This window comes from Fusarium vanettenii (assembly GCF_000151355.1).
Source record: "Fusarium vanettenii 77-13-4 chromosome 10 genomic scaffold NECHAsca_82_chr10_2_0, whole genome shotgun sequence".
Taxonomy (NCBI): Eukaryota; Fungi; Ascomycota; class Sordariomycetes; order Hypocreales; family Nectriaceae; genus Fusarium; species Fusarium vanettenii.
The window spans coordinates 603,122-628,999 of NW_003315807.1; the positions used below are offsets into that span (position 1 = coordinate 603,122).

Genomic DNA, 25,878 nt, shown 5'->3' on the forward strand with positions numbered 1-25,878 from the left:
GGCATCATAGAAGGGGGAGTGATGCTTAATAGGTCACATCTCAGATCTTGACTAACACCAATCCCAACGCGTGAACAAATTCGACGCAGCAGCACAGAGAAGCAACCATGGGTAGCATCAAGGATAAAATGACGCCGGTGGATCTCTCCCACCACATCAACATCAAGAGCAAGTCTCGTCACCCATCACCGCTCAAGGACATTATCAAGTTTATGGGCTATGATGGCATGATCAGCCTGGCTGGAGGTACTTTTACAAGACAGTCACCGATGTCACCAGCTAACAATGTACCCAAGGTCTTCCTCATCCGTCTTTGTTCCCTCTTGAGCAGGCCAAGTTTGAGTGCCTTGCTCCTCCTACGGCGCCGTCCCAAAAGACGACCGAGGACGGGCTCGTGAGCCTCAACCTTGGCCGCGGATCATCACCAGGGGATCTGGACCTCACCCAGTTTCTACAATACGGTATGAGGAGCCCTCTCCGATTTGTGTTGCCATCAGCAACTAACATTCTAATCCCAGGATCTGGTGCCGGTAACCGGCAAATGATTCAACTTGCAACACAGCTCACCGAGAGAGTGCACGCTCCGCCGTGCGAGTATGAGTGTCTCCTGCACCCGGGAAACACAAACGCATGGGCAAAGGTGGTCGGTCTGCTTTGTGAGGACAACGACTACGTCATTGTTGAAGAATACACATATCCTTCGGCTCAGGCGCTTTGGATCCCACTCGGAATCAAAGCGGCCCCCGTGGCGGCGGACGCAGAAGGTATCCTGGTAACTAGTTTGCGGGATCTACTGGAGAACTGGGACGAAAAGGCTAGGGGCAGGGGGCGACCCAAACTGTACGCACTCTTTCTATCCAAGTCATGGGAACTACAAACTAACGGTGTGCCTTCCAGGTTGTATCTCGTGTCGGTTGGATCAAACCCTACGGGTATCACAATTTCAGCACGCAGGCGCAAGGAAATTTACGCGGTCTGTGTTGAGTTTGGTCTGTACCCGGCTCGGCTCTCTCACAGTTCGTCTGCTAACTCAATCCAGATTTGATCATTGTCGAAGATGATCCATACTACTTCCTACAGTTCCCGGGGTACTCGCCTCAGAAAGAGGACAAGCCCTTTCAACCAGTGCCCACAGAAAACTTCCTCAAATCGCTAACCCCGTCTTTCCTCTCGATGGACACCCAAGGTCGCGTCGTCCGTCTCGAGTCATTCTCCAAGACGCTGTTCCCCGGCCTGCGACTAGGCTACTTTGTCGCCAACCCCGTCTTCACAGAGCGACTTCTTCGTGTGACGGAGGTCGAGACCCAGGATCCCGCAGGCCTCAGTCAGGCCTTTACGATCGCTCTTTTCAAGCAGTGGGGAATTGACGGGTACCTATCGTGGCTGCAGAATCTGCAGTATCAGTACGAGACGAGGCGCAACTGGCTCCTCTCGGCTTTTTATGACCAGTTCACGGTTGTCCCGGCCGCCGAGTCGCCAGTGCCTACAGCCCAGGGCTATGTCGCCTGCCTCCCGGGCAAGAACAGCGAGCTGTGGCCCGTCTTCAGTTACGTAGACCCTGGGGCCGGCATGTTCGTCTGGTCCAAGTTCTACTTCGACGGGGTCCCTCGCTTCGCCGAGCTCGAGGGCCAGTCGCTCGAAGACCCGGAGCAGGCCTTTGCCCAGGAGCTCTGGGAGGCCTTGGCGGCGGGTCTCGTATTGCTGACTCCGGGATCATACTACCATGCCTGGCAGGGCGCCGACAAGGTCTCGACCAAGGCTCGAGGAGCAAATCCACGGTCCGCCTACTTCCGATTCTCGTTTGCAACTCCTACGGTAAGAATGAGCGCCCGATCGATTGTAAGATGACGATGCTGATACGACTATGATTCAGAAAGAGCAGATCCAAGAGGGCGTGAAGCGTCTCAGGAAAGTAGTGGGCCAGTTCTGGGAGGAGACAATATGAGGTACTGCGTTCATAGCCTCTTCCCTGTTCCCGATGCATCAGAGACTGAACTCAAGCGTCGGCTTCAGCTTCAACCACAAAAGTTTATCCATTACAGTGTGCCCCAGAAGTTTGCGCCCCCTGTCATAGATGACTCCAAGCTGAACAAGTCGGGCATCTGGCTGTGAAGCATGGCTGAAAACTGAAGATCTAGATCGAGTGAAGAACCTTGTCGGTTTCTTGTCATATTCCCCAGTGTCTGCTCAATTATTGCCCTCCCCTTGGATGCCCCAGAACATGCCCCCTCCAAATCGTGTAGAAATCGAACACACTTCTCCACGTCTGGGTCAGGCTTTTCAGGGGATGGATCTTGCATCCATAATCTGCAATCGCCATTGTTAGTTCCTAGTTTCCTCATATTTACTTGAAAGCAGGTAGAATGATGTCTTACAGGGCCAAACCAGATATCGTTAGGCAGTGTACAGACAACGCCAAGTAGTGTGATGGCGGAACAAAGTCCCGTACCAGCTCGGCGGCGTTGATACAGCTACGGGCGGCACTAATACAGTTCTTCGCGGGGTCGAGTTCACTGAAGGGCTGCTTATCGTTGGAGAAGGTTCTAGGCCGTTGTTCAGCATGCAGGAAGCACATCCGCGAGCGATGCAGGGCATCTTACCTGTACAAATTGAGGAGAGACCCTGCATGGATGACGAAGATAAGAATGGACATTGTCAAGGCTGGTCCTCGATTGAGGGTGCTTTAACAATGGTCAGCAAATTCTCTACTGGTGGTTCTCTTCAGCAGGGTATATACTTGGCAGAGAAACGAATCTCATCCGGTAAGCCATCGAGCCATTCGTCCAGAGATTTCTCAATGTGCTTGGTCAACTTTACCATCCGCCTTCTGCCTTGTGGCGAGCCGAGGTTTGCTATTCTGGCCGGCGCCTGGAGGTCCTGGATCCTACTGGATATCTGGCATAGCTGAATAAATGCTAGGAAGCCCGATAAAGGTGATTTAGACGACACCGGCTGCTCATCAAGACCCTCTGGACGGGTGCATGTGGCTTCTAGTTCCTCGTCGGAGGTAGATCGCGGCAAGGCACAGGAGCAATCACCATCGTTAGCAGCCATTGGCCGTCCTAGGCAGACGGACGTGACTCTGCGAGAAGAAGTCATCAACGGCTGCCCAGCATAGTCATTAACAAGTGTTTAACGAGATGGCTTACCTGTCGAGGCAGTACACGCTCCACCAAACTCGTCGAGACACCTCGGCTTCCAGCAAAGATGCCCCTGGATCTCTTGAGGTTTGAGATGGCGCCGTCTATTTTACGTGAGCGAGGCGGCTTTGCTACGGCGAGGAGACTTACGAGGTTGCTGAGATGCATTCCGAGATCCTGGGCAGCCCTTACGGCTTGCCCAGCAAAGTGCCAACTCGATGACAGAGTATTCCACCCAGAGCAGCACATTGACACGAGTGCTAGACACTGCGTCCGTTCCACACTTGCCTGGCCGATGGTTGAGAAATGAAGCAGTAGAGCCTTCTCGTAAAACTCCAAGCCGGGGAAGGCCGACTGGTTTCCGGAAGCAATGAGGCCTGACGCACATGCACAGACTGCAAAGAAGACGGAGAGGAACTCCCGGTCCCGGGGGGTCTGCTTTTGGGTAACGTATAAACGGGTGTATCGATCCATGAAGTGAGGTTTGAACAAGACTGGGAATGTGTAGTGCAGTTGGTCAAAGTAGAGTCCAATGAGCATGTCAGCAATGTATCGCGGGGGTAGGTTTAGATCCTCGGGTTTTGGTAGGTAGGGCAGTTCGCGCCATTTGAGGCCTTGGATGAACAGAGGAACTTCGACTGAAGGGTTACCATCCCTCTGACCTGGTCCATGTCGCATACTTGTGACAAAAGTGTCGGGGTCTGAGTCTTTTTGAGGATTATCAGTAGCTAGACTCTGGATTGACTTGACGAGGAGCTGGTTGCTGGCACCGCCAATGAACCTAGCACACAAGTCAGCAGCTATGAAATGGCACAATTTGGGGGCTGAAGACATACCTTAGCTTCCCGTAGGAGTCAGGAACCAGCGACCCAAAGGTCTCAAGGTTCGAGTCATGCCGAAGGGTCAAGTCGACAGACTCATCGGAAAGGTCGACCTCAATCTCTGGGTCGGGACTCGGATGATGGGATGCATTGCGGTAATCGGGGTCACGTTCCTGTTCAGATGGCGCAAACTCGGTATGGGACGCGCCCGACCCTGCTCCCGAGTCTATAGGATCGAGGAGCGATTGCAGATGCTGAGAGACATGCTCAAGTTCCGTGGCGGCGGATCCTCGAGGTGAAAGTTGGACCTCACTGGGCAGCTTCTCAATGGCGTGAGTGAGCTGAGACGTGACAGCTTCAAGCCTCTGGCACAAGGTATCGAGCTGTTGGAAGCGAGCCTCGAACAGGGTAGCATAGCTACGGCGGTTAGATGAATGACACTGCGCGGTAGGCCCACGGTGAGCCGGTGGGGGGGAATGCTTACCTGCGACTGCTAGAAGCATTGTCGTTGCTTCCAGGGTACTCACACGTGAGATGACGGGAGTCGCAGTTATGACAAGGGTTATTTCCGTCGCATTTTATCTGGATAAGGCATTATTCGTATTACTCGATCAACCTGCAAGCCTCATGAAACTGCTCGCTCGCTTGGTCGCCCACTCACCTTTTTGCGCCGACAAGTAACACATGCTTGCCAGACACGAGGCGCAATACCGTCACCAGGCTCTTTACTCATAGTATTCGTTAGTCAAGTCGATCAGCCTGGGATGCGCAATGCTACAGCAGCAGGAAAATGGCGGACAGCAATGAATTGGATGTCCCAAGATCGATCGCCGAGTGAGTAGCAAGCGAAGATGCCATTGTCGCGCGGTCGGGTTCCACCACACGCCCATTGCCCACCTAACCCATTGGTACATAGCCGCTTGCCGATGCCGTCCGCCCATCTCGACTCAGAACAATGGGCCCCAGGCGCGGGCTCGGTCTTCGTTATCCTCAGCTTGATAACGCTGGAACTCGGGGTCATATCTGTGGGCCGAGTGCGGGGACGGTCGCCTATCCTATCCTCCTTTATCCATGAATCTTTCGCTAGCCATTCTGATAAAACAAGAGGGGAGCGGCTAGCGACCCAATGCTCAGGGATGAACGTTATCGTCGATGGATCCATCATCGGGGCAAGGCCGCCACGGCCCGAGCTCCGGCCGGTCGGGCACGCAGTCACGTGTACCCCCCGGAGCAGACGGGTAGAATAAGTAGAAGGGAGTCGTTTTTAAGGCCAAGAATACCTACCCACTACATATCTACTGTGGGAAATCTATCATCATGTCGAATCAAATTGCATCCCCCATAGTCGACGGCAAGACCCGTCTCCAACGGTCCCTTGAGCGAGCCAGAGATGGCCACGGCCCCAGTCTCGGGCAATGGCTCGCCCTGCCAGGTTATACACTTGCCAGAACCATTGCGCCTTTGGGGCAAGATGTTAGTGACGCCTAGTAGCCCTTCGTCTCCGTGGGATGAGACTGATCTTGCTTTATAGTGGGTGCTCATCGACTGTGAACATGGCAACATAGATGATCACAACATGTACCTCCAGATCGGTGCCATCTCATCAAGCGGAGTGTCGCCGGTCGTTAGAATCCCCGCCGATGCGCCTTGGATGATCAAGCGTGCCCTTGACGCCGGAGCCCACGCCATCATGGTGCCAATGTGCGAGACCAAGGAGCAGGCCGAACAGTTGGTTCGAGCTGCCAAGTACCCATCAAAAGCCCACCCTGAGGGGGTTCGGGGCACCGGCGCCATGTTTGCTCCAGCGTCATTCAACCTCACCGGACGAGATTACCTTCTCAATGCAAACGACAAGGTCATGGTTTTTGTGCAGATTGAGTCTCGCAGGGGCGTAGAAAATGTCGAGGAGATTGCCAAAGTGGACGGGATCGGTATGCTTCCAGCCAATTGCTTGCCCATAACACCCGTGGACTAACTTCTCCTCGCCCAGACATGCTGTTCATTGGACCGAATGATCTGGCATCCTCTTTAGGGTATGTGGCCTTTGACCACGCTTCAATCCCCGAGGTCCAGCAAGCCTCCCAGATGATTCTTGATGCGGCATTGGCGGCCGGAAAGTACGCAGGGCATTTCGCTCTCGACGCAGACACAGGCAGGTCATATATACCCATTAAACTAGAGAATCTTACTAACATCAGCTTAGCCGCTCAAAAGTATAAGCAAGGCTTTCACTTTGTGAATTGCGGTGCTGATATCGTCGCCCTAACGACATCCATGTCCAGCGAGATACGGCGAGTGAAGGAACTAACACGAGAACCACCCACAAATGGCGTAAAGGATTCGAATAAGAATGGAAGCATAGTAGAACATAAAGAGATATTATCTGATGCTAAAGATATAAAGATTTACTAGATAATGTTTACTATTTGCAATCAGCCCAGCCAGCCGCGTTGACCTACCGTATGTCTGTGTGAGTTGCCGAGTATCCATTTTCACAGGCGGCATGTCTACTTATCCAAATCATTGAGCCCTGCTCTTGGAAAGATCACACCCGGGAAAATACAGAGAATCCAGGAGGTCTAGAATATAGGATGGACATTAGGTAAAAATGTCGAGGACTTGCTGTTTGGCCGACAACTAGAGGATCAATAGTCACTAAGTATTCAGTGCTTAGCATCACGCTTTATCATAAGAACAAAGAAGTGTCTAAAAGATTCTGTCAGCTCATGGCCCCGGGAAGTAATAGGTCACAGGGAAAGTAGCAATGCAGTACTCGAAAGCGTTTAAAGAAGTAGGAAACTGGTGTGAAATGAAACAATAGTAAGTGTTGAGTAGATGAAGACACGAACCTAATAGGATCATAAATATCGTAAACGTTTTATCTAAAAACAGTTATAATCACAAAAGGTTCATTGTTATTCGCGTCGATATCACTACTTAGTCGACGATCTTTCCAACCCGCTGGAGGACTCCGCCGGAGACCCAGGGGGAAGACCTTTTATAGACCAAATCCCGAAACCTTTTAGAGCATATCCAGCGAGTTTGTGTCACAATTCAAATTTCAGGGTCCCTCTTTTCTTTTGACTGGTTGGATGCGAGTCTCCAACTTAGCAAAGCCAGGACTAAGACAGCCGGCTCTGGACAATGTCTCAGATGCAGAAATGTACCCGGAAATGTGGTAGGCGACAGAGAAAAAACTCATCAACGTCCAAGGCCGAATGAGGGTTGGGCAAGTGGAATGTCTCATCGGACCCCGGTTATCTCCGGAATCTCAGATAACACGTAACCGAGGCGTCGGGATCCAGGCACAGGGTTTATGACTTCATCTCAGGCACGGCTTCTTGATCAAGGTTTGATTTAAGCTGAACTTCAATCGGAGGATCGGCAATAAGTAGGTTTTCCACATCTAGCATCCTTTGCGCCGCCTCGGCCGCCATTGAACCTTGAGCTATTCATTCCATAGCAGGTTTACATATAAGAGCTGGAATCCGTCTTCTCGAGATCAAGAAGGCGGGGGGACGGCTCACTCCCATGCGAGCAACCTTCAATAACCCCCTTGCATCCACCGGGCCGCGTGAGACAGCCTCCCCCTTCAAGACAAAGGAGAGTGGCAACAGGGTCAGATTCAGCTGGCAAGCCATCAGGAGAAAAACAAAGAAGTGTTGACGCCAGAACCCCAATGGAATGCAAATGTAGGAGTCGTCGGCTCAGGGTCCCCAGCTCAATCGGATTTGGACGAGCGCCATGCCCGATACAGCTGACAGTGTCTCATGGGCATCGCCACCACGCCCCATGTCTTACCCGCATGTGGCATAGAAACCCTATCGCAAACAATCGAATGCCCCTCGTGGCATCAATCTTGGCTCCATATGCTCCGGCACTATAACCCAGATTATGCAAGCTGCAAGGGCCCGTCGAACGACACGGGAATGCTGCCGCCTCGTGGCGCCAGTTCGCGGCCCTGCTTGGTGAGCCTGACCAAAAGGTTAACGGCCAAACGCGTGTTGAATGGAGCGTGAATGACATGCCGGACTGAGAAGTCAGGTCACCATGTTTGAACCGAGGACGATGGAGTCTCCTTGGCGAACTTGCGGTGACGAAGAAGAATCTAGACCTTTGAACTCCTGGGTTACCCCTGGCGTCGATCCCCACCGAACGTTTTGAGGGTATATATGAAGAACCTTTGCACCTCGAACGCCTCCCGAGGGGAAGAAGTTGAAGCTTCTCGTCAAACGCCATTCTGACTCTTGAGGGCTCGAGGTATCAGCTGCATAGCCATCATGAAGGTCCTGATTGCACTACTCCTCTCAGCCCTAGTAGGCCGGGTTGGGGCTCTTGGTTCTACAGATACTATAACATGGGGTGGTGACAATTCCCGAACAGGATATCAGACGTGAGTGATGCTTGAGGATGTGTGAGTTGGTGATACTAACCAAGAGGGTCACAGGAACCACAACATGGACCCTGCTGTCGTTGGTAGTTCCCAGTTCGACATCGTCTTCAAGACTTCACTCCCCGGTCGATACATCGGAGCAACCGAGCAGATCTTCTCACAACCTCTCGTCTACACTCCATCTGGCGGCACCACGCAGTACGTGTTTCTCGCGACGACACAGAACAACATCTACAAGCTCGACGCAAAGACAGGCGAGATTCTAGCCTCGCGAAAACTCCACATTCCTTTCCTGACGGCCGATCTCGACGGCTGTGTCGACGTGAACCCGACAGTTGGCGTGACTGCGACGGGCGTCATCGATCCTTCGACTGATACTTGGTATCTTACGGCAAAGACGTACATTGATCAGACGGCTGGACAGGTCGCGCAGGGAAGGCCGGCTGGTCGATACTACGTTCATGCTATCAACGTCAACGATCTCACCGAGAGGCCAAATTTTCCAATAAACCTCGAAGGTCTGATTGCTAACAACAACCCCGAACGAATGTTTACAGGTGGCATTCACCACCAGCGCCCCGGATTGCTCCACACGGGGCAGTACGTCTATGCGGGTTTCGCCTCCCACTGCGTTCAGTACAACTTCACAGGCTGGATCATTGGTTGGGACAAGACAACTGGCAAGATTGTTGAGAAGTGGGCAGCGGAGGGCAAGGGTGTCCCCAACACCATCCAAGGCGCTGGTGTCTGGATGTCTGGAGGTGGTCTTGCGTCCGACAATGCTGGATCCATGTTTTTTGCCAGTGGAAACGGCTATGCTTCCCAACTCTCGACGATCCCTGTCAATGGCTTCACGCCGCCTACGGCCATGGAACAAGCAGCGGTTCACATGTCGATCAACGACGATGGTTCACTCAGCGTGATTGACTTTTTCATGCCATTCGAGAAGCAGGAGCTGGATGGTGCAGATAAGGATTTGGGAACGAGTCCTCTGGAACTTCTGCCAAGTCAATTCTCGTGTGGCGATGTCAAACGAATGGGCGTCGTGACGGGAAAGTCAGGCAAGACGTACTGGCTCAACCTCGATGATCTTGGTGGATATCGAAATGGGCCGAATAGCAAGGATAGAGTGCTTCAGACGTTTCAGAACGAGAACTCTGTCTACGCTGGAGCTGGTGTTTATCCCCTTGAGGGCGGCTACATCTACATCAACGGTACGTTTTTGAGACATCTGTAAGGGTGTGATGCTAACTTGTGCAGTCATTCAATATCCTACGCATGTCTTCAAGTTCTCATGCACCAACGGCGTTCCTTACTTCACAAAGGTTGCTGACAGTCCGACCAAGAATGCCTACATCTTGGGCGTAAGCCACGGAACAACCACATCCTTGAACGGACAGCCAGGCACGGGTCTGCTTTGGGTGTCTGACGTTCAAAACACCAACTTCAAGGTCTACGACGCTGTTCCGAAGGATGGATACTTGAATGTCATCAGGAACTTTACCATTGTTGGTATCACCAAATTCAGCAGGCCAGTCTTTGGCGACGGAATGGCCTACATCGGAACGACGGTCGGTTACTTTTACGGCCTTGGTGCTACGAACAAGGTGCCTCTCAACTGCACGTCACCTATTGACTTTGGAACTGCCGACTTTCAAGACGTTACAAATCCGCAGACGGTGAACTGCACGGCGTCATTTGACATGACCATCAACAGCATCGATCTCGCGGATGGCACCAACTACAACATCTCGACGGTGCCTACTCTACCATTGACTCTTACCAAGGGAAAGTCGTTTTCTTTCAAGGCCCAGTTCTTCCCCAAGAGCATTGGTCGACTTGGTGGAACTGTCAACATTCAAACCACCGGCGTTACGGATGATTCGTACAGCAAGACGACTAGAGTTCGGCTGACGGGAGTCGGCAAGAGTACCAGTGCCTTGCTCTCCGTCAATCCAAAGTCTGTCACATTTGCTGGGCTGGTTACAGGGACGGACCCCGATCGAGAGACTGTTCTGTTATCCAACGATGGAACCAATCAACTCCAGGTGTCAGCCGTGTTGTTCTCAAACACATCGGCCGATGGACCTTTTGACACCTGGACCGGCATTGGAAGTCTCAAGGTTGGCAAGTTTTCGTTGACAGACATCCCAGCCACCATTGACGGGGGTATCTCGACTGCCGTTTCCATCAGACCTGATACATCTTCTGCTGGCAATTTCCAAGGATGGGTCAAGTTTGTTACGACTGGAGGGAACGGAACTGTCTACATGGCAGCATCAGCAGGTGATCCAGCATCAGCCCTGCTCGAGTTTCAGACACCGGATGGTTCTGGTTGGGTGACCTACGAATCTGGCAAGCCCTTTACCTTTGGCAATGTCACAGAGAACACTTCGAGATCTTTAAAGTTCAGAGTCACCAATAACGTCGCAGCAGGCGGTGTCAAACTCTCTCTCACCGTGTCCAAACCTCCCTTCGGAGTTGCTGGTATTATCCGGGCTGCCAACCAGATTGATCTGGCTGAGGGAACTCTGCTCGCACCAGGACAGAGTCAGACAGCAGTGCTCACCTGTACTGTCCCCAAGAGTCAGTGGAACTTGGAGCCCTACAACGGAACGGCGCAGTGGACCATGAACACCAACGATCCTACCTGGGATAAGCAGTTTGTCCAATTCTTCTGCAACGCCGTGACAGAGCAAGCCGCTCCTCTTCTTCCCAATGGCCTCGGTCAGTACCGTTACGTGGGGTGCTTCAAAGAGAACAACCCCGGTCGTCAGTTGTCCAACCTCTTGTACGGCGATGAGACAAATACCAACAAGATGTGCATCAACGCCTGCGGACAGAAGGGCTCGACATTCTGCGGAACACAGTACCGTCGGGAGTGCTGGAGCGGAAATAAGATACCCAACCTCAAGGTCGACGACAAGAACTGCAACTTTGACTGTTCTGGCGACTTGAACCAGATTTGTGGCGGCAACGGTATCGATGGCGCTGGTGCTTACATCAGTCTGTTTGCTGATACGCTGTCATGGGACGGTAGCTTTGGGACTATTGGTGGTGTCGATGGTCCCAAGGGCCCTTTTGTGAACCCTGGAGTTTACGGATACAACAGTATCGGCTGCTATACTGAAGCTACTACCGGTCGAGCACTCAGAACTGGTAAGGGTGTAGACTCGCCCACAGTTGCCAACTGTGTCCAAGCTTGCAAGGCTGGAAGCTTCACATATGCCGGAGTTGAGTACGGTGGAGAGGCAAGTATACCTTCAAGGTGAATTATTGACAGAGGTGCTAACAATGTCCAGTGCTACTGTGGCAACGACTTCTCTGCTGGGTCTGTTCCTGCTCCTATCGGGGAGTGTGCCATGCTCTGCAACGGTTGGTTCCTCTCCGTTCTTGGACTGATTCAAGATACTGACATGTATTAGGTAACACGACTGAGTTTTGTGGTGGTCCCAACCGTTTGAATGTTTACCAGTTCAATGCACCTGTGAGCAGTTCATCGTCGACGTCTAGCTCCACCACGAGCAGCAGTACCGTTTCAACATCCGCTTCGTCCTCACTCTCGACGGCCTCATCTTCCTCGAACGTAGTGTCGAGCTCCAGTACTGCTGCTTCCATAAGCTCGTCGACTAGCAGTTCCAGTTCGACTACCAGTTCTTTGACGGCAAGTGCCTCGATCAGCAGTACCGTGAGCAGTGGCACTACATCTGGAAGCACCACAAGCAGCAGCACGTTGAGTAGCGGCACCACCTCGAGTGCCGCATCGAGTAGCACGGCGAGCGGATCGACAAGCAGCACTACTAGCCGAGCTACTAGTAGTAGCACCACGACTAGCGGAACGACGTCGAGCACTTCTCTGAGTAGTACATCAAGCAGTACCACTAGCTCTTCAAGCACCTCGAGTACTAGCATCAGCAGTTCAAGCACGGTGAGTGTTAATGTTGCTGGGGGAGGTGGCAGCAGCAGCAGCGTATCAAGCAGCGTGTCGACCACCTCATCAGGCAGCACCACTACCAGCAACACCGTTAGCAGCAGCAGCACTGTCAGCGGCACCAGCTCTTCGAGTGCTTCGACCTCCCGCAGTACCATAAGCAGCAGTTCGAGCACACAAAGTAGTTCAAGCAGTACGACAAACTCGCAGAGTAGCTCAAGTAGCACTCAGATTAGCTCAAGCGGATCGAGCAGCACCACTGCTTCTACCTCACGACCTACTACAACAACTACGTCAAGCTCGAGTGTGTCTACGACGGCATCAAGCTCCTCGACAACCTCGAGCGCCCCGACGTCAACCACAGCTTCCAGCTCATCATCTACCTCTTCATCAGCCACTTCCTCATCCTCAACCACCTCCTCAACCGCAAGTTCAACCACGTCTCGTTCTGGTTCTACTACGTCTTCAACAGCATCTAGCACCTCGTCTTCGAGCACCACATCCTCATCTGCAACTTCCTCTACATCTCAAGTCGCAGTGAATCCAGCTGGTGCTGGAGATAGCTCCTCCACTACTACATCATCTTCCCTTTCATCATCCATAACTTCATCCAGCCCAACCGCTACTTCCACATCTCGATCCACATCAACCACGACCTCCAGTACATCTTCATCGAGTGTGACTTCAACATCATCATCCACGATATCCTCCACGACGTCCTCGACAACTTCCTCATCCACATCCCGCCCAGCCTCTTCCAGCTCAACGACGAGTAGCTCCACCTCAACTACCAGCAGCACGACAACAACCTCCTCAACCACAAGTTCCAGTGCCAAGGCCACTCCCACTGGGCCGCAAATATCTGACAAGATCGGAAACTGGGACTTCCAGGGCTGTTGGACGGAAGCCTCCAGCATGCGAGCCCTCAGCCAGAAGGCCTATGCTAAGGACGACATGACGCTCGACAACTGTGCTTCCTTCTGTGATGGCTTCGGTTACTTTGGAGCGGAGTATGGACGCGAGTGCTATTGTGGAAACTTCCTTAACTCGGGCAGTGTGAAGGCCGACAACCAAAAGGACTGCTCATTCACCTGCCCTGGAGACAAGACCCAGTACTGTGGTGCTGGTAACAGGCTTCAGCTTTATCGAAACGCTGCCCTGCCGACTACCACTTCAAGTACCACTTCAAGCACCACTCTCAGCACCAGAAGCAGTACTACAACAACCAAGGCAGCTACTCCCACTGTCGTGGCCGGAAACAAGAACTTTACCATGTACAACTGCGTCTCCGAACCCTCCAACGGCCGCATCCTCCCACGACAGATGCTCAACGACGGCGACGGTATGACCATCGATGTTTGCCTCGAAAAGTGCTGGATGTTCAAGTACGCCGGTGTCGAATACGGCCGAGAGTGCTGGTGTGGTGATACTCTCAACTTGGCGGGCAACACGGGCGCTACTCCCGGAAAGAACGTCACCATGGACGACTGCAACTTCAAGTGTCCTGGAGATACGCTCACTTTCTGCGGAGCGGGATCAAGGATGAACTTGTACATAAATAACTCTACGGCGTTATCGGAGATTAGAAGGCGGCGAAGGCGTCATTGGGCAAGTCCTTTACGGAACTTGACATAGACCATTTTCCTAGCGTTAAAGACGGTGTTGGATAGAATTTCGTACATATCATAAATTCATTTTCATGTAGTATGTGTAACTTGGATATATATCACTTTGTTTTCTACGGCTCTACTGTCAATCTTCTTCCTACTTTTGGGCTATGCTAGTGCGAGGAGACCACTCTGCACTTCAACTTACCAACTACTTTTAATGTAGCTCATCAAACTCATACCAGAATCAAATGTACCAGCACATGGATTATAGTAAGCGTAGGTGAAGAGATGGGACATGGCAGAGCCATGGGTACAGAGAAGCTCACGCAAGTTGGCGACTAACGATATCCCACAAGCCCTCAAAGCACAAGTATAAATCGTCCCTCTTGAGAATTACCACGCTCTTGCGTAGCCCGGCCCAAGATCTCTTCGTCAAGATCCATCTCCTTCACGTCAAAAATAGCAGGTTCGCTACTCTTATCCGCCTCCCGGCCCACACCTACCAGCTCAGCACTGCAATTGTAGGGATCATTGCGCAGTTTCCTCGGCCCCCAGATGTAGTAGCGCTTGGTGAAAGATAACTTCCTCACCCTGATCGCAAACACGATGCTGTCTGGAGAGCTTTTGGATCCCTGAACGATATTGCTCGATGAGGATGCGTTCGCGTTGGTGCCGAGGGTTGCGTTCCCATCGCTGATGCCGATAGTGAACGTTCCATTGACTTGATTACCCCTTCTAAGCGTCACCTCCGGCCTGTGGCCGATCTTCATGCCTGTGACAATATACACTGGCGTATATCCCGAATCTTCGAGGTAGTCTTGCAGCTGGGATGCAGCGACGGCCTTCTGGTAGTCATCGGGAGTGGGGTTGAAGGAAACGGTGTCAAGTTCTTTGAACTTGTAAGTGTCGTTGACTGCGGTATCGCCGCCACCAGATATGTCAATGCCCACTGGCATACCAAGCACCTTGAAGCCAACTCCACCTGCTCCCTTGAGGATCTGTGCCCGATTGACTTCAAAATCTTCCTCGCGAAATTGGGTTACGCGAGAGCCTTCAACATCCAGGCTATCACTCAGCGGGATGAGCTCTTCTAGGCTGTCTATGACAGTGCCCAGTTTGAGCGGCCCTTGAGGAGGCGGCGGCACCCTCGAGATGATGTGATAAGTTGGTGTGGTGACGACCATGGTGGAGTTCTTTGGCTGTGTAGGAAAAGGGTTTGTCTTTGCGTGAATTTCGCAATCTGGGCTTTTGTCTTGGAAATTAGGCATCAGTTGGCCGTGGGTAGCCATCATTTGCACATTGGCCTTGGCAGCAGGCGCACGAGTCTGGATTGGATATTTTGGGGAGAGCTGAACCTGCGGGCAACTGAATCGGGTGCTGCATGCGCCTCCGCGGTAACCATGGCGCTTCTGGATACCGTGTAAAGCGAAAATACCAGTTATCGGGTCATTTGTCGAGTATTTTGAGGCTCCCGGCACTCCGCAGACAGGCTGTTCTCACCTCTCGGTCAACGCTCTATTGACTTCACTTCGCCTTCATGCCGTCGAAACACAGAGTGTTGGCCGAACTAAAAAGGGCCCTGGGAGCCTTTACAGGGCGCAGACAAGCCCAGCAGCTGAAGGAGGTCGAAACGTGTGATGATGCGAGCCAGCCCTTGGAGCCAGGCGAGGAAGATTCATTCCCAGCACAAGTATTGTCACAGACGTTGCGCTCATTTGCAGAGGTAGATGTCGCGCAGTTGGCTATATCTCATGGAGGTGCGGTGCCACCCAACGTCGAGCAACAAATGCTCCAGATTATTGAGAACCATGATTCAGGGCTCGAGGCGCAAAATAACACCAGTCCCCTTCCTTCGCTGCAGGCATTGGGCGAATATAACAAGGTTTTTGACATGCTGGATGATCTTGAACCGGCAAATGTGTCCCCGGCCTTGACACCTGAACAGGATCACTCTGAATCCCAGCTCAGGAGCGAGGAATTGTTGGACCCGCGGGTTCAAAACTGTCTCCAATTTCTTTTTACAGGTCTGTTAGCCCGATTTTCTTTCTGTTCCTGTGAGAGGAAAGTGACTTACGTATGTAGGCCTAACAAAGCAGCTCGGACCTTGTGATCTCAGCGCCGAGTCGAAACATCGTCATACCGTGAGTCTACATCTCACTGGTTTCAGAGACCAGATCGAAGATCAATCACACCGGGTCTTCGGTTTTTATCTATCTTCACGACTTGACTGGATCCCGTGTCGGTGGCTGGAGAGTCGGTGCGTTATCACAAAGTAATGTGGCCATCATTTAAAACTGTTTCTTGCGACTAACATCCCGCCTCTAGGGAAATCCTGGAGGCTGCGAAGCCAGGTTGTGGCCTAATCCGGGACTGCGAGGAGGCCAAAAAGCGGCTGTGTATACTCCTGGAAGAACGACAGGGAGGTCGCCTCCTGCCCCAACCGGATGAAGCAGACTGTTATGCATCGATTTCCACTCCTACCATGTCTCTCGGTCAGCTACTGGACACTCCCGGCCTAAACCGTCAGTTTCCATCTGCCGATAATCCCAACAGGTTTCTTCCACTTGACAGGGCCACTCTGTGTCTGAACCTAGCCCTTTCTTTGCTCCAACTCTCCCAAGACGAGTGGCGACAGATTGTATGGTGCCCTGAGAACATCTTCTTTCTCAAGAACCCTTTGTCTGGAGTTGTGGAAGAAAAAACAAAGCCATACTTGTCTTGGGTTGTTATGTCGACTCCCAGTGTGCAGGATAATGCGAGAGACATGGGCGAACTTGCTTGCGACTCTCATCTCCTTCACTTTGGGCGACTCCTTATGGAAATCCATGCGTTTGAAAGAATCGAAGAGCCAGTCCATGGTCTTGAGTTGCAAACAACCCTTTTGATGGCAATCCAAGACGAGAGAAGCTACCTACCTCAGGATAGCGCCTTTGTCGCCGCTGTCAAAGCCTGTTTGAGCCTGGAAGGGAAGATTGCTGCGGCTGGAGGAGGTGGCTCCAGCCAAATCCGAGACTTTATCTATCGAAATATTGTGGTCAACTTGGGATGTTCAGTCGCCGGAAAAGAGAGGCCACAAAACCTGTCCAGGTGTTCTGCATTAAGCAAACACCTCGCAGTCAACAGTGTCTGTCAAGAAACGATGTTAGACTATGACAGCAAACTCGGCAAAACCCCCATCACCATCAAGTTAGTTAGCCCTCTGCTGATGATTATGTACGGGCAAACAAGCGGGTTAACCAGTTTTAGTTCATCAACAACTGCCAGGAACTTTTTGAAGCAGATGGACGATTGGCTAGAGCTCAATATCAAGCCGCTTCGACCCATGAAACCGCCAGAAAACAATACTCACTCCCAGGCAAAGATCAAAATTGCCATCATTGACAGTGGAGCTAGCATGATAGACGATCGCATCCGAGCTGCCGTTAGAGGCAAGAAAATAAAGGGAGGGAGGAATTTTCTGCCTTCGGCAGACCCTCATGACTGGGATGACGATTGCGGGCATGGGACAATTGTGACCCGGTTGCTGCTCAAATATGCCCCAAATGCCGATATATACGTCGCAAAAGTCACAGAGGGGTCCAGGATTGATTCAAAAGGGCTATTTTGCGTGAGCCAGGTATGGTTTCCCAATGCCACTTTGGATCAACTCCCGGCATGATGCGAATTGAAGCTTACTTGTTAGGCTATCAACTGGGCCGTCCAGAACTGGCAGGTCGACATCATCAGCATGTCCTTTGTTGTCGAGCACGAGCATCCGGGCATTGAAGAAGAACTGACGCAAGCTATTGACCCCTCGTACGAGGGCCCGGGGATCTCGAGAAAGATCGTGTTTGCGGCTGCTGGCAACCGTGGAGGCAACTCTCTTATGGGTTGGCCTGCACGAAGGAATGGGGTCATCGCTATCCACGCCACAGACGGGCTAGGATCTCCCGTGAACATCAATGCTAATCCAGACCACATGGGGGACAACTTTGCAACGCTCGGCCAGGACATCGAAATAGAGTGGACACCTGAAGGAAAGCAACACAAGGAAAAGATCTACGTGACAGGCACCTCCTTCGCGACGCCGATTGCTGTTGCGATCGCAGCAAATGTCCTTGAGTTCTCAAGGTATAATCTCACTCTCACCATGGATAGAAAGAGAACTCTCTACACTGGGAGCTGTATACGAAGGATCTTTAGAGAGATGGCCGGGGAACGGGGTGGCTATGATTATTTACAGCCGTGGACATTGTGGGAGCGCCAGGGAAGGGACATTGGCAAATTGCTTCTGAATTGCATAATGGAATAAGGGCAGACAAGCAGCCACAGTCAGAAAGATCTTGGTTCTCTGCCTGGTGCTGGAATCCCTATGGTAGACTCAATGTCACATAACACTGTAACCAGTGCAAAGGAGCCCTGGTTTGGCTCATTCTAAGCTTGTGCTCAATATGGCTCTTCCAGTGCAGTAAGCCAGCCTCGGCCGTAAGGACATATGGAGGTATAATCAAGTAACGGGGTCGGATGGATTCGGTCTGCCAGCCAAAGCCCCCGCGCTGCTTGGCGAAACAACTGACGGAGACAGCAGTAGCCTGGCCTATCATGGTGACGAGGCTTGCATGGCTGCAGGTCAAGTCAGAAGATCATGTGTCTCATTTTCAACCCCCTGGTCGTCCATCTCACACATCAGTCTTGTCGACTTGTTGTGTCTACCGAGACGCCATCACCGGGAAGACCAAGCGCGGAACATGGACCGACGAGAACAGGCCAGGATTTCCGAAATCTCGTGTGAATTTGAGGAACTATTCACACGGTATGTCCATGGGAGTCGCTCACACATCAGTCCTGGCGACTTATTGCCGCTACCGAGACGCCATCCCCTGGAAGACCAAGCGCGGAACATAGACCGACAAGAACATACCAGGATTTCCGATATCTCGCGTGAATGCGACGAACTATTTATGCGGTATGTCCATGGGAGTCGGCCGCAACAGTTCGCTTTTCAGTCGTCTCAACAGCGCTTCTGGGCCTGGTGGCATGCCTTCAACTCTTTCTCGAGACCTCGCCTGCCACTCAATTTTCTGGCAAATGAGGGAGAGAATGCGGCGACCCAACAACGAGTAGAATTACTGCTTGGGGTATTAAGACTAAATCTTAAACTTGGTAAGTGGCCCAATGATGGAATAACTGACTGAATCGGGAGCTAAATCATCTAGCACTGCAGCCTACACAAGACAGCGAGAAAGTGGGCGTGTCAGACGAAATCGATCCACTAGGCACATTAGATATAGCCCTGTTCGGCATTGATGGCTCTCTAAAGAGGCTTGAAAAGATCGTCTCTGCAATTCACAGAGGTGCGGCGGGGAGTTTGCAAGAACGAATATTTGCATACGCAGGGGAAAAGAGGGACCTCATTTTTGAGGAGTATGTGAACCACCAAGTTCGATGCTCTTCTCCTGGGCTCAGAAAGCTCCTCTTTGCCTCCATTCTCTACCGCCATTATCGGATTCTTCACGAACGTAGGACGGGCCAAAGACAACAGAGACGGAGCGACAGTGAGGAGAAGCGTTTCCAGTCGAAAAAGGATAGTTACATGAGAGATAAGGTATTCCCAGCACTGAATATTGTTTCATACTTTTATTAATGAAGAGAAGGTATATCAAAATACACCCTTCCCGAGGACTGGAGATGTCGATTACCCCAAAGCCCCTACCATCGCTGCGGAACAGGAAAACGCCATTTGCCCGATTTGTAAAAAGACATATCCCGCCGCCGTGTTTGAAGGAGAACAGTGGAGGTAAGTTAGTGACTAGGGATTTCTGATGCGCATGAGAAACTCACAGACAACACCAGATCTCATGTGGACCAAGACTTGCAACCATATTTTTGCATTTCCCAGCACTGCGCCAAGAACCTCCTATTCTTTGCCAACAGCACATCTTGGGTCCTGCATATGAGACAAGTACACACCACGATGTGGGTTCGCCATCTGCACAATCCTGTGTTGTGGAAGTGTGCACTACCACACGACGGAAAGGTCCTTATTGAACATGGCACGGAGGAAGGCTTACTAGAGCACATGAAGACTGAACACAAGGGTCTCTTCAAGAGTGAGGACCACCTGAGAAGCCTGGCTAGCAGCAGCGGTGTTCCCTTGCCTCAACCCCTGAATATTTGCCCAATTTGCGACTATAACCACTTGGACTCCAGAACTTGGGTCGGCGGCGATCCCACTCAGCAGTCAGAGGTTGGAACTAAAGAGCATGGGGAGAATTCCCGCAACGCAGCTATACAGTTTACTTTGCCCCAAGTTTCTTCCTCCGCAACAGAAGCGTTGCGGGATCACCAGCAAACGGAGAGGTGCATCAGCAAACACCTCAGATCACTCGCGTACTACTTCTGTCACTACCTCATCGATAGCAGAGATGATCGTGATCCAGACATCGACAACAAAGATAAACGTTATCCAGACAAAGGAACTATGCTAGAAGTGTGGCTTAACGAGGCGCGGAGTGATGGTCCATTTAATCCCTGGGTGTTTGAACCGCGTAAAGGTCCTTCTTTCGCGAGCACGTACAGTGTGGATCAAGTCAGCCGGGCTTTTAATAACTCCAAGTAATTGCTCTAAGGGTAGGTATATATATCTATACTCACTGGCTAAGCGAACGACGGCTAATTAAATAAGGTTAGGGTATGTGCGAAAGCTGTAGTATGCCTTGGGGGAAAAGGGGGATAGTCTTATTAAGTATAAAAAGAATTTGAAACCTAGATGTCCCTAAACAATCTAGTATAATAGTTAATTATAATAAACTCGCTGATATACTTGTTACGCGGCTTTGTTCAGACCCGCGCATTAACGGGCTTTCCCTTGATTCTGGCACAAGGTTCAGTGCAATACAACTATTTTACCTACCTAGCTTTCCGTGACCCAAGAAGTCTCACCTGTCATAATACTAAATAATCAGTATATATTAAAAAAGAAATTCACTCTTTATATGGTATTGTAAGCTTTAAAGTAGCGCTTTTGTCGGAACTCTTGATTAACACTTGAGTTTATTCAACTTTTATCTACCCTGACTTTCTTATGCATCAATATCAACCAACAACTTGCCACCGCTAATCTCTCCTTTCCTCATCCTATCCAAGCCCTTGTTCACGTTATGCAACCCATCCTCAACATCAATAATTCTAGGGGGTACAAGCGCACGGGTAGCTAGCAGCCTCTCCAGCCAACTCGATAGAGCCTCTCCAACCTCAGGAACCTCATGGTACAACTTCACAGGCATGGTGTGGAATATCACTCCCGCAGTCGCTTGCTTGGGCAATCCACTCATGCCCACGATATGAGCAGGAACTGTCGGCTCAGAGGGTGGCGTGCTCGGGGGCGAGTTGACAGGAGGAGTCTTGCGGTGCTCCTCAGGTCCCAGTGCGCGCAGCAGGATCTCAGCCGTATCCTTTCCTCGGGTGTCAATACCAAAACGGAGCTTGCCCTTAGTGTTGGCACGGAGAATGGCCACGGCTCGCTCGGGGTCGTGGCTATCGACGAGAAGATCTGGGCGGAGGACGGGGTTCTCGGAGATGCGGACGCCATGCTTGGCGTTGTCGACAACTAGGGCGACTCGAAGACCGACAAGTCGGGCGAGCTGGGCGGCTATAACAGCTGAAGTTGATGAACCGCCCCAGATGGCAATCCAGTCTCCAGGCTTGGCTCCCTCGCCGGGAAGGATACCATTCAAGCACTCTCCCCTGATATCCTGTGGAAGCGACTCCTCAGGAACCTCCCGAACAAGGTTGAGGACATTAGGTCCGTCATGAACACTGGTGAAATCAACGCCGAGGCAGACACCAAGTGACAGTGACGCAGCTACGAAGGCGACTCCTAGGGTGGCACCCTGGTTGACAGTGATTTCCTTTGGAATCCTCACAACGTTGAAATCGGACGCCACGACGTACTGCTGGTAGGTGGCTTTTCGAAGGTCTCGGTAGTCGGTGGAGATGACGATAACCTTGTCGTTGACCTTCACTCTTGAGGGGCCCAGTGGAGCGCGGACGACTGTGCCTGATGCCTCGCGGCCAGAGATGTAGGGGAGCTCGGGGATACCAAAGCCATAGTCCCTAAGACCAATTAGAACCGACTTCAGTTGAATTCGGCTCATTTACTTACGGTGACTTCCAGTCGATAGGGTTCAGACCAATAGTATTGGTGCGCACCAATAGCTCATGATCGTGCTTGGTATCGGGAATAGCGTAGCCATGAGTCACTTCATATTGCTGCCTCACACCGTGTAGTAATAGGACTGTCTGGGCGGGGGGTATGGTGTGTTCATCTGTTGTCTCGGGTATTTGGGATGGCACTGATGAGTCCGTCGACGTCGATTGGTCGGCAGGTTGTGTTGGCTGAGGTTGGGCTGCAGGTGATGGCTGGGCAGTCTGAGAGGCGGGCTGTTGCTCCTCCTTCTGTGTGGTCTCTTGTATTTGTAGCTGAGGGAACTTGGCCTCGAGGACCGGCTCCGGTGTGAGGGTGACAAAAGTACTCGTGCTCATTGTGGGCGAACCGTTTGCTTATTCGTCAGGGCGATCAAGTTGTTGTATAAGCCGAGATTATCGAATCGACTCTTGGAAAAAAGACAACGTCTAAAACCAGGGGTAACGCCCTTTTCAATGATCTACAGCAAAAAAAGAAAGCCCTCCTCTGACTCGGAGCAAACACGTAAGAAGTTAACAATGCCTCACCCCTCCAAACAACCTCGGGTGGGAAGAGGGCGCATTTTGTTCCAACCCGTCGAATTCGGCGACGAGCATCGGCTAGCGCTCCCACGCGAAGGATGGCGTCATGGCGACTCTTGTCGAATCAAGCCCGAGATGCTTATCCCATGCCCGCATTTTCTAGATGACGTGACTTGGGTTGTCGTCTGCCGGTGTCGGGCTGAGATCGAGGCGTCTCCACACATGGCGATGGTGTTATTTCGCCTATCAATCACTCAACCCCCAGGATGTCTGCTCACTTTGGGTTTAGCCTTTTCTTGGTCAACTCGCTTGGGGATTGTCAATGGAGGTTTAGGAGATGTTGATTGGGGAGAATCTTTTCTTGATGCTTCTTAGTTGCCGTTTGAGGCTTGGCCGGTCGTTACCGGTTCCATCTGACGGGGTATCAATCCAGGGCAACCAACACTGCGGAACGCATCTAATTCATTAGGGCGTATCTCGTCAGCTTCAACATGACTCCTATCGGCACCGGAGTTAACACGGACTGAGCCAAGAACTTCAAGTTCACCTGCGATGCCGGGACATGTACGCCGGCATTTCACCCCGCGAGAGCATAACAATCCCGGCAAGGATCGCACATCGACAACTCAACCATGCTTTTGCGGGGTTCTCCATTCGCATATGCTGCCTAGGCGGAAAGGTTCGGGTATAAGGACTGAGGTGTTTGTGGGATGTCGATGGTGCAACACCCCTATGTAGATGACGCCATTCAGGATTCAGAGGAACGGCAGCCTCTGAAGTTTGCTTGCCAGAGCTGCTGTGGGTAAATATCGCTTCGCATTTGTAAGCCCTGTCTAGACTATCGGTTATCCAGGATTTCTTCGCCATCTTGTGATGCATTGAACCCTCTTGGTGTCGACTAGGAGGCTTTCAGACCCACGCAGTTGTGCTTGTACAGCCGGTTACAGCGTTTAGAGACGAAATCGCGCAATCAATCACGAAAAGAAAATGAGTGAATCTCGCTAGTCATTCTTGATCGGGTCCGAGGCCGAAAATAACCAGTAGTACATCCATCCTTGCAGTGCAAAGTAAAGACCCAGGTCCGATCTGATGATTCCGCTGGGCAGGGGTAGAGCTTTGCCGGGATCTTAGCTCAAATCGCTAACCTAACTGCATATTGCAAGACATCTGGACAGGTGTTTCACGCTGCCTGTACTGCCTCACTTATGTCCCGAAACTCCTGGGTTTTATCTCAATCACTCACACGGAGGTTCTACACTCACCAGAGAAATGGCTGTAGGCCGTTTTACAAGCTCATCATTGCCGTTTTCTTGCAACATCTAGGTCACTATCTCAAATACGACTATTCAATACGAGTGAGTGGATAGTCAACAACCAAGCGTAGATCCAGAGGTCCACTATAGTCTTGACGCAAAGCCTCGACGCAACTAGCATTATCAGGCAATAGACCGTGCATGATCGAGCGTTGACTCCGTTAAATCCGGCTTTTAGTGGCAACTGAGCATTCGGGTTTGTAGGCCTGTGCGAATTCTCATCGAACCAGGTGGGCATAATTCTTTTATCCGGAAGGTCTGTCGACATGTCGTGCCCAAACCCTCAGAGGGACCTTCATTTCTATCCTCCACAACAACTAGGCAAGGACATCTACAAGGCCTGAGTCCTCCCGGGGTTTCACGAATGGCGAAAGAATAGAGGCTGTCCAGAGCACATCACGTCGGAAAAAGGAGCAAATGGTGAGAAATTTAACTATTCATAATTATCATGCTAATACCCTATAGCGCTAATGAGCAAACACTTTTACTGAGCCGCAGCCTTGATAAGCTCATAAACCTCCTCATCAGTCTTTCCCTTGAGACCGAGCAGCTCGTTGTCCAGCTTGGGGAACTTGGGAACACTGGTGGGGTCGTAGATGGCGCGGTAAAGGTAAGCGCCAAAAGTCTCCCAGTCGAGCAGACCCTTGGCAAGTCGCTCGTTGGCAGTGTTGATAAGATCGTCGAGGACGGCCTCCTTGACGGTCCAGGTCTTGTTAGGGTTGGCCTTCTTCGCGAGCTCAAGGACCTTCTTTTGGGTGAGGACGGTGTCTTGGATGTAGACGACACGGTTCTTGGTCTCTTCGGGGTGGCTCACGACGCCGACGACGGCATCGGCGACACTGGAGAGGGTGGTGGTGCTGAACTCGGCGTTGCCGCCGTCGATGAGAGTGGCTTCGGACTTGGAAAAGTCGATGAAGAAGTTGTGGGCCAGACCCCAGTCAAGGAAGACCGAGTTGTAAACAAAGGTGTATGTGATCTTGTCCTCCTTGGCCAAGGCCTTGAGCTTCTCCTGAATGGCAACCTTGGAACTGAAAAGAGGAAGAGCCCGGACGCTAGGAATATCGAGGTTGGAGCCAAATTCGGAGGGAATGAAGCGCTTCACACCAGCAGCGAGAGCAGCTTCGATGAGGGTGTCCTGTGCGCCAGCGGCAAGGGTGGTGAGGGTCGAGACGACGGCATCCTGGCCCTTAAGCGCGGCGGTGAGAGACTCGACAGACGCGTAGTCGACCTCGACGACATCGGTACCCTCGGGAAAGGTGGACTCGGAGCCGGCGCGCTTAAGGACTCGGATGGTGAAGTCGCTAGCGACAAACTTCTTGAAGACGTGGGAGCCGAGATCGCCAGAGGCTCCGGCAATGGCGACAGTCTTGATGGCAGACATGGTGTGGACGTGGATGTGGATGTGTTTAAGGTTGTGGGGTGGTATGTTGAGCTGGTTGATGATGATCAAAAGGACTGTTGATGAAGAGATCTTGTCTCATGTTATATATCTATCGTTGATATACTCAATCTGCACTTCGACGGCGTCATTGACATGCTTTGTCATGAGGTGATAGTGAGTTGACACCATTCTCGTCCATTGGCACATTACTCAAGGTTTGACAAACCGTCTAGGGTATGGGTTTAACTTTGACATCCATTACATAGCAGGAGAATTACTCTAGATGGACCGGCTGGGCAATATTGGCCGATCAGATCAACGCCTCGCGCGAGCTTGAATCGGCTAGAACATGTTTGAGGCATGAGCCGCACCCGCGCACTTCCTTCAAGACCGAGATCCAGATCGTCCATCCCGTCTTGACTCCGTGTTTTGGTTCCGGCCCCGAGACTGGGATTGATCCCGTTGACGTGGGATCGCCGAGTGGGATAACCGAGCGGGATGACAATTCAGTGACTGGGGCAACGGAGAAGCCGACAACGAATCAAATCCAATAGCGTACGTGGTGTGGCTTCCATTCCCCATA

General features: G+C 51.7%; 8 protein-coding genes across 8 annotated transcripts; 4 read left to right on the top strand and 4 right to left on the bottom strand.

Moving 5' to 3' along the window:
* Positions 1 to 128: 128 nt before the first annotated feature.
* NECHADRAFT_50127 (uncharacterized protein) lies at positions 129 to 1,945 on the top strand (the record flags this gene model as incomplete). The annotated part of the gene is made up of 6 exons (XM_003039766.1): positions 129 to 246; positions 297 to 461; positions 519 to 840; positions 898 to 932; positions 1,040 to 1,815; positions 1,874 to 1,945. The coding sequence occupies 6 exons, from the start codon at positions 129 to 131 to the stop codon at positions 1,943 to 1,945; spliced, it is 1,488 nt and encodes a 495-aa protein (XP_003039812.1).
* A 91-nt stretch (positions 1,946 to 2,036) lies between these two features.
* Positions 2,037 to 4,694, bottom strand: NECHADRAFT_85626 (uncharacterized protein; the record flags this gene model as incomplete). Its single annotated transcript, XM_003039968.1, has 9 exons — positions 2,037 to 2,307; positions 2,376 to 2,543; positions 2,601 to 2,681; positions 2,738 to 3,082; positions 3,150 to 3,244; positions 3,291 to 3,921; positions 3,977 to 4,378; positions 4,446 to 4,543; positions 4,623 to 4,694. 9 exons carry the CDS (start codon positions 4,692 to 4,694, stop codon positions 2,037 to 2,039), a joined length of 2,163 nt encoding a protein of 720 aa, XP_003040014.1.
* A 668-nt stretch (positions 4,695 to 5,362) lies between these two features.
* NECHADRAFT_7903 (uncharacterized protein) lies at positions 5,363 to 6,124 on the top strand (the record flags this gene model as incomplete). The annotated part of the gene is made up of 3 exons (XM_003039767.1): positions 5,363 to 5,434; positions 5,493 to 5,892; positions 5,952 to 6,124. Coding segments are annotated over 3 exons (645 nt in total), but the record flags the coding sequence as incomplete, so codon positions are not given.
* A 2,270-nt stretch (positions 6,125 to 8,394) lies between these two features.
* Positions 8,395 to 13,920, top strand: NECHADRAFT_50372 (uncharacterized protein; the record flags this gene model as incomplete). The annotated part of the gene is made up of 5 exons (XM_003039768.1): positions 8,395 to 9,568; positions 9,615 to 11,609; positions 11,640 to 11,729; positions 11,780 to 12,007; positions 13,037 to 13,920. Coding segments are annotated over 5 exons (4,371 nt in total), but the record flags the coding sequence as incomplete, so codon positions are not given.
* Positions 13,921 to 14,254: 334 nt separating this feature from the next.
* NECHADRAFT_85629 (uncharacterized protein) lies at positions 14,255 to 15,079 on the bottom strand (the record flags this gene model as incomplete). The annotated part of the gene is made up of 1 exon (XM_003039969.1): positions 14,255 to 15,079. The coding sequence occupies one exon, from the start codon at positions 15,077 to 15,079 to the stop codon at positions 14,255 to 14,257; it is 825 nt and encodes a 274-aa protein (XP_003040015.1).
* A 353-nt stretch (positions 15,080 to 15,432) lies between these two features.
* NECHADRAFT_85630 (uncharacterized protein) lies at positions 15,433 to 20,493 on the top strand (the record flags this gene model as incomplete). The annotated part of the gene is made up of 8 exons (XM_003039769.1): positions 15,433 to 15,919; positions 15,978 to 16,152; positions 16,221 to 17,511; positions 17,578 to 18,005; positions 18,352 to 19,037; positions 19,091 to 19,479; positions 19,524 to 19,671; positions 19,718 to 20,493. The coding sequence occupies 8 exons, from the start codon at positions 15,433 to 15,435 to the stop codon at positions 20,491 to 20,493; spliced, it is 4,380 nt and encodes a 1,459-aa protein (XP_003039815.1).
* A 463-nt stretch (positions 20,494 to 20,956) lies between these two features.
* Positions 20,957 to 22,418, bottom strand: NECHADRAFT_85631 (uncharacterized protein; the record flags this gene model as incomplete). The annotated part of the gene is made up of 2 exons (XM_003039970.1): positions 20,957 to 21,989; positions 22,039 to 22,418. The coding sequence occupies 2 exons, from the start codon at positions 22,416 to 22,418 to the stop codon at positions 20,957 to 20,959; spliced, it is 1,413 nt and encodes a 470-aa protein (XP_003040016.1).
* A 1,980-nt stretch (positions 22,419 to 24,398) lies between these two features.
* Positions 24,399 to 25,295, bottom strand: NECHADRAFT_50491 (uncharacterized protein; the record flags this gene model as incomplete). The annotated part of the gene is made up of 1 exon (XM_003039971.1): positions 24,399 to 25,295. The coding sequence occupies one exon, from the start codon at positions 25,293 to 25,295 to the stop codon at positions 24,399 to 24,401; it is 897 nt and encodes a 298-aa protein (XP_003040017.1).
* Positions 25,296 to 25,878: the final 583 nt, after the last annotated feature.